At 40.0% G+C, this 6,954-nt stretch overlaps 2 protein-coding genes across 3 annotated transcripts; both read left to right on the top strand.

The window, feature by feature from the left end:
* Window positions 1-517: 517 nt before the first annotated feature.
* Window positions 518-1,442, top strand: LOC116293723 (uncharacterized). Its single transcript, XM_031701190.2, has 2 exons — window positions 518-1,001; window positions 1,145-1,442. Exons 1-2 carry the CDS (start codon window positions 518-520, stop codon window positions 1,288-1,290), a joined length of 630 nt encoding a protein of 209 aa, XP_031557050.2. The 3' UTR covers window positions 1,291-1,442.
* A 1,977-nt stretch (window positions 1,443-3,419) lies between these two features.
* LOC116293722 (E3 ubiquitin-protein ligase TRIM56) lies at window positions 3,420-6,465 on the top strand. Of its 2 annotated transcripts, none has more exons than XM_031701189.2 (2): window positions 3,420-5,600; window positions 5,760-6,465. In XM_031701189.2, exons 1-2 carry the CDS (start codon window positions 4,034-4,036, stop codon window positions 5,933-5,935), a joined length of 1,743 nt encoding a protein of 580 aa, XP_031557049.2. In that variant the 5' UTR covers window positions 3,420-4,033; the 3' UTR covers window positions 5,936-6,465. The 2 variants fall into 2 exon arrangements, with proteins under 2 accessions (XP_031557049.2, XP_031557048.2); XM_031701188.2 differs by having other exon boundaries at window positions 3,620-5,600; window positions 5,757-6,465.
* The last annotated feature ends 489 nt before the right edge of the window (window positions 6,466-6,954 follow it).

Raw genomic sequence — 6,954 nt, 5'->3', positions numbered from 1 at the left:
CTACTTTTGAGTCAAAACCAGCAACAGCAACTACTTTGATGTCAAAACCAGCACCACCAACTACTTTGATGTGAAAACCAGCAACATCAACTACTTTGATGTCAAAACCAGCTCCAGCAACTACTTTGATGTCAAAACCAGCACCAGCAACTACTTTGATGTCAAAACCAGCACCAGCAACTACTTTGATGTCAAAACCAGCACCAGCAACTACTTTGATGTCAAACCAGCAACCGCAACTACTTTGATGTCAAAACCAGCACCAGCAACTACTTTGATGTCAAAACCAGCAACATCAACTACTTTGATGTCAAAACCAGCAACAGCAACTACTTTGATGTCAAAACCAGCAACATCAACTACTTTTGGGTCAAAACCAGCACCAGAAACTACTTTGATGTCAAAAGCAGCACCAGCAACTACTTTGATGTCAAAACCAGCAACAGCAACTACTTTTGGGTCAAAACCAGCAACAGCAACTACTTTTGGGTCAAAACCAGAACCAGCAACTACTTTGATGTCAAAACCAGCACCAGCAACTACTTTGATATCGAAACCAGCAACATCAACTACTTTGATGTCAAAACCAGCAACATCAACTACTTTGATGTCAAAACCAGCAACAGCAACTACTTTTGGGTCAAAACCAGCAACAGCAACTACTTTGATGTCAAAACCAGTAACATCAACTACTTTTGGGTCAAAACCAGCAACATCAACTACTTTGATGTCAAAACCAGCAACATCAACTACTTTTGGGTCAAAACCAGCACCAGCAACTACTTTTGGGTCAAAACCAGCAACATCAACTACTTTGATGTCAAAACCAGCAACATCAACTACTTTGATGTCAAAACCAGCACCAGCAACTACTTTGATATCGAAACCAGCAACAACAACTACTTTTGGGTCAGCACCAGCAACAGCAACTACTTTTGGGTCAGCACCAGCACCAGCAACTACTTTTGGATCAACAGCAATAACAGCCACATCTGTATCAGGTAAAAACACACCGCCAACAAATGCACTAGAAAATCTCGAAAATGATAGTTTTTAGTAAGTCTTTATCACTGTATCAATGGATGGTTCCCTCCTTCCAGATTTTTGTAGTATTACTCATCTTCTTGTGTTTATATTTTTTCAGCAGTAAGCAGTGGATTCAGCTTCGCATCACCTACTGTCGGAACCAGCATCCCCTCACAAACATGTGAATTTGGTGGTGATACAGGAAAAGAGAGCATTCAGACAAAAGGAAATATCAAAAAGGGAGTGCGGAAGATGAAAAGATAAAGACAAACTCAAAGCTATAAATGTCAATCCCCCCGAGTTTCCAATTTTTTAATTGGAAATAAAAAAGACGTCACCGTGATCTTAGTTTTTTTAGCAACGGAAACTCAACAAGTATCTGGAAATCAGTAAAACTGTGAAGCTTGAAGCTTGAAGCCGACTCGCGAAATATAACATCTAGTTAACCAAAATCCTTCAAAACCGTGGGTTATAATCCATGGTTATTTGCAAAAAATGGCCAAAAAAAATTTAAAATAACTTACTTTGTATAGTTCGTAAACAACGCATCATATTTCAAAAGGTGTGAAAATGGTCCAATATCGATCAAAACCATGGGCTATAGTCCATGCTTTTTGTCCAAAAATGGCTTAAAACGACCTATTTTGCATCCTTCATAAATTATTCATATTTTTTCAAAAGGTGTGAAAATGGTCCAAAATCAATCAAAATTATGAGATATAGTCCATGCTTTTTGTCCAAAAATGGCTAAAAACGACCTATTTTGCATCCTTCATAAATTATTCATATTTTTTCAAAAGGTGTGAAAATGGCCCAAAATCGATCAAAATTATGAGCTATAGTCCATGCTTTTTACCCAAAAATGGCTAAAAATCATCTATTTTGCATCCTTCATAACATATGCACATTTTTTCAAAAGGTGAGAAAGTGACCCAAAATCAATCAAAACCATGAGCATAGTCCATGCTCTTTGTCCAAAAATTTGGACATAGTCTTTCTTCGAAATTATGGTGAGTGTATTTTTTAACGGCCTAAGATACAAAAGTATTTAACTTATAATTTCGAAGAAGACTATATCCAAATTCAATCCGCATTTGCGATACGAAGACTTCCGGCGTGACCTCGGGTCGGTTGCCGAAAGAAATCCGTTGAACTGGTGTACAGTGAGCTCCAAGTACGGGTCAGAACAAGCGAGGTAGTGTGTGAATACAGGCAAATTTCATGGCTTAAAGACGCGAAGACTAATCTCTAATGCGACTTTCTCGGTTCTATAGGGATGTGAGAGAAGGGTCATGACTAAAATTTGGCGCTGGAAAGAAAATTCGAAGACGTACGAGGTTTCAAAGACTCGTGATGGTTCGCTTTTGGGACTCGAGTCTCCAACCTTCTCTTATTTCTTACTGGCGGGGGAAAAAATCTTAAAACGGACTAAATTCAAAAAATAACTATGCAGAGCGAAAGAAGTGCTATTTTTCAATGATCGGGTAAAATTTCGAGGCTTTATTTCACGTTTCAATGCTTTTATTGAAGTTTTTGATGAATCTCCATACATTTCCTTATAACAGGTCACCACAGAAACCAAGCTTGGGCTACCTGTGATACTACGAGTCACCATAGGCACCCATCCACCAGTACTTATGGACGTACAGGTAGGATTGCTTCTAGCGTCCATCACTACTACACATACCACTAGAGTCACCATAGGCACCCATCCATCAGTACTTATGGACGTACAGGTAGGATTGCTTCTAGTGTCCATCACTACTACACATACCACTAGAGTCAACATAGGCACCCATCCACCAGTACTTATTGACGTACAGGTAGGATTGCTTCTAGTGTCCATCACTACTACACATACCACTAGAGTCACCATAGGCACCCATCCATCAGTACTTATGGACGTACATGTAGGATTGCTTCTAGTGTCCATCACTACTACACATACCACTAGAGTCACCATAGGCACCCATCCATCAGTACTTATGGACGTACATGTAGGATTGCTTCTAGCGTCCATGTGACTACTACACATACCACTAGAGTCACCATAGGCACCCATCCACCAGTACTTATGGACGTACAGGTAGGATTGCTTCTAGTGTCCATCACTACTACACATACCACTGGAGTCACCATAGGCACCCATCCACCAGTATTTATGGACGTACAGGTAGGATTGCTTCTCGTGTTCATCACTACTACACACCACTAGAGTCACCATAGGCACCCATCCACTAGTATTTATGGACGTACAGGTAGGATTGCTTCTAGCGTCCATGTGACTACTGCACATACCACTGGAGTCACCATAGGCACCCATCCATCAGTACTTATGGACGTACATGTAGGATTGCTTCTAGCGTCCATCACTACTGCACATACCACTAGAGTCACCATAGGCACCCATCCACTAGTATTTATGGACGTACATGTAGGATTGCTTCTAGCGTCCATCACTACTGCACATACCACTAGAGTCACCATAGGCATCCATCCACCATTCTTGCCGGAAGTAGAGGGTGGGGTCGGATTGCTACTGGCCAATATATTTCATTCCATTTTATTTATTTCTTAAACTTTCTCCCTTTTTTAATGAGAATTGGACGTCCTGTATTTCACTAGAGCCGGATCTGGACTTGATGATTTGCCCTATTTCATAATGACCCCACATCAAAACAAACTATTGTTTTAACGCTAGGGATCATGGCCGCTGGAGGGGGATGGAATGACAACAACACATCTTAAATCACAATGAAATTTGGTTTATGAGCTGGTGAAGGCAAGAACAACTAAATCTTACGCTAAACATCTCGAAAGAAGAGCCTAAATTTCTATCATTTTAGCCGATGTAAACAAACCGTGACGTCATTATGAAATAGGGCAATAGTCTCCTGCGCAGCCGCTGTGAGGCGCTTCCGGCTCCCGTCATTTCTCCACTAGCACTTTATTGATCGTTACTAGAATTCCATTCTATAGTACAGTACAATTATTGTGAGACAGCAAAATGGACTCGTATTTAGCTCGTCTAAAGGATGATGTCCAGTGTTCTTTGTGTAATGATAGACTTACTGAACCTAAGATCTTGCCATGTTTCCATACATTTTGCAAGCCTTGTATTAAAAGACATGCCGAGCTGATCGATGAAGTGAACGTCTTCAAGTGTCCTCAGTGTATCTCACTAACTCCTCTGTCACAACTAAACAGCGTGGAAGATCTAAAATCGAGCGTACTCCATTCAAGGATGTTAAAAGTCTTAGAGTTTATAGAAAGTGAGAAGGTTTGTTCTGTTTCTCAGAGTCATTCAACAGCATCTTGGTATTGTTTTGACTGTAACCGCTCGTTGTGTGACGATTGCGAGAAAAACCACTCATTGTTCATCAAAGACCACAACCTTTCATCTCTCGCCGAGACGAAAGAAGAAGATATCAAACTGATGCTGAGCAGAGAAAATAACTGTGAACATCACGTTGACAAACTAGTACAGTGGTTTTGTAAGGACTGTGAAAAAGTTATATGCGTAGAATGCTTGAAATATGGCCACGAAGGTCATTTGACCTGTACGTTGTCAAATTATGCAGCAACGAAGAGAACTTTTCTGTCTGAGAAACTCGAGCAGCTAAGAAAGCGTGAGCAAGATATGAAAGCGAAATTCATGGCAGTGGAAATGATGGCGGTTCAATTTAAAGAATCGTGTGAGAAAGCAAAGCTAGAAGTAAAGGGATCGTTAGAAAAGATTGTGGAGATATTACAAAAGAAAGCTTTGGAATTGACGAACCAAATCGATGATGAATTCATGAATGCCGAGAAAATGAAAGCCGAAGGTCAGTGTCTGCTTGATCAACAGCAAGGAATAATTAGTTACTTGAGTAAGCTGTTAGAAAAAGGTATTGCAAGTGAAGTCATTGAGGACAAAGAATTTGAAGAAAAACTAGACAAACCAGATATTTTCCAAGTCGAAGAAAAGGATTATTATGGGTTGACTTTTGTTGCTAACCAAGATCTACTAAGACAAGCGAATTTAGGTCTGGGAACCTTGCAAAAATTAGAAGACAAACAGCACACGATTGGCAGTGCAATAGCTTGCTCAACGGTCAAAGTAGCTTCCTTTCCCCCTCCCCCTTTCCTCCTCAGTCCCCCGAGTGCCGCTACTCTGGCTATGGTCAAAGGGAAACAGGATAGTGTTGCAGTTGACAGGAAAACTGAAATAACGATGAAGAATACTAATTTTGGATCAACAGCAAGTTGTTTAGGAACAATGTTTGGGTTAGCATCAACAACAGCACCTGCTTTTGGGTCACCAGCAACAAGAGCACCTGCTTCTTGGTCAACACCAGCAACAGCACCTGCTTTTGGGTCAGCAGCAACAACAGCACCACCTACATTTGGGTCGGCAGCAACACCAGCAACAGCACCTGCTTTTAGGTCAGCAGCAACAACAGCACCTACATTTGGGTCGGCAGCAACACCAGCAACAGCTCCTGCTTTTGGGTCAGCAGCAACTGCTTTAGGGTCAACTTTAACAACGGCAAATACTTTGAGGTCAACATCAGCAACAGCCACATCTGTATCAGGTAAAAACACACCGCCAACAAATGCACTAGTTTTACAAAAATATCATCTCGAAAATGATAGTTTTTAGTAAGTCTTTATCACTGTTTCAATGGGTGGTTCCCTCCTTCCAGATTTTTTGTAGTATTACTCATCTTCTTGTGGTTATCTTTTTTCAGCAGTAAGCAATAAATTCAGCTTCGCATCACCTACTGTCGGAAGTGAATTCAGCTTCGCACCACCTACTGTCGGAACCCGCATTCCCTTCCAACCATGTGAATTTGGTGGCGATACAGGAAAAGGGAGCATTCAGACAAAAGGAATTAACAAAAAGGGATTGCAAAAGATGAAAAGATAAAGACAAACTCAAAGCTATAAATGTCAATCCCCCCGAGTTTCCAATTTTTTAATTGGAAATTAAAAAGACGTCACCGTGATCTTAGCATTTTAGCAACGGAAACTCAACGAGTATCTGGAAATCAGTAAAACTGTAAAGCTTGAAGCTTGAAGAACACAAATTCAAAACTGGTGACGATATTAATTTTCAAAAAGTGAAAATGTTTGTAAAAATATTCGTTTATAGGAAAGAGATGCCTACTTCCTTCAAACATCACAGTTTTACTCATCTTAAGGGCGTTCCTGGACAAAAGTTCCTATCGCAAGACTTTCTTAAATTTTGCATGGTGAAAGTACATCATGCTAGAATGAAAATAAGCAAATAAAAAAGGGGGTCCCTAATAACATTCTCCTCGATATACACACACGAAGTACGGCGACTCGCGAAAAATAACATCTAGCTAATTCAAAACAATACAATGACGGATCACGGGGGGCAAAGGGGGGCTGAACCCCCGCCACCCCTTCAGCAGAAAAAACGATACTTTTTTATATAGTTTTCCGTTGTGTTGACAGAAGCGCATATAGACCCCCCCTAAAATTTTGTCTGGACCATCCCTTGCCATGCGCTTTAGTCCATGGTTTATTGCACAAAGTGGCCAAAAAATAAGACGACTTACTTTGTATAGTTGGCAAATAATGCATTATATTTGAAAAAAAGGTGAAAATGGTACAAAATCGATCACACCTATGGGCTATAGTCAATAGTTTTTACCAAAAATGACCTATTTTGCATCCTTCATAAATAATGAATATTTTTAGAAAAGGTGTGAAAATGTTCCAAAATCGTTCAAAACCATGGGCTATAGTCAATGGTTTTTGACTTAAAATGGTCTTATTTGAATGTTACGTAAATAATGGATTATTTTGGAAAAGGAGCAAAAATGGTCCAAAATCGATCAAAACCATGTGTTATATATAGCCCATGATTTTCACCAACAATGACCTATTTTGCATCCTTCATAAATAATGAATATTTTT

The sequence above is a fragment of the Actinia tenebrosa genome, unplaced genomic scaffold (assembly GCF_029948245.1).
Source record: "Actinia tenebrosa isolate PJP-AT-01 unplaced genomic scaffold, QUT_ActTen_1.0 PGA_scaffold1__47_contigs__length_23844297, whole genome shotgun sequence".
Classification (NCBI taxonomy): domain Eukaryota; kingdom Metazoa; phylum Cnidaria; class Anthozoa; order Actiniaria; family Actiniidae; genus Actinia; species Actinia tenebrosa.
The sequence above is the reverse complement of the archived record's forward strand: the minus strand, read 5'-3'. Positions and strand labels throughout refer to the sequence as shown.

Bases quoted from the DNA above. Each gene is read 5' to 3' on its own strand.
- LOC116293722 (XM_031701188.2), top strand. From the start codon at position 4,034: ATGGACTCGTATTTAGCTCGTCTAAAGGATGATGTCCAGTGTTCTTTG. The intron at 5,601-5,756 runs GTAAAAACACAC...ATCTTTTTTCAG, and splicing joins AACAGCCACATCTGTATCAG to CAGTAAGCAATAAATTCAGC.
- LOC116293723 (XM_031701190.2), top strand. From the start codon at position 518: ATGTCAAAACCAGCACCAGCAACTACTTTGATATCGAAACCAGCAACA. The intron at 1,002-1,144 runs GTAAAAACACAC...ATATTTTTTCAG, and splicing joins AACAGCCACATCTGTATCAG to CAGTAAGCAGTGGATTCAGC.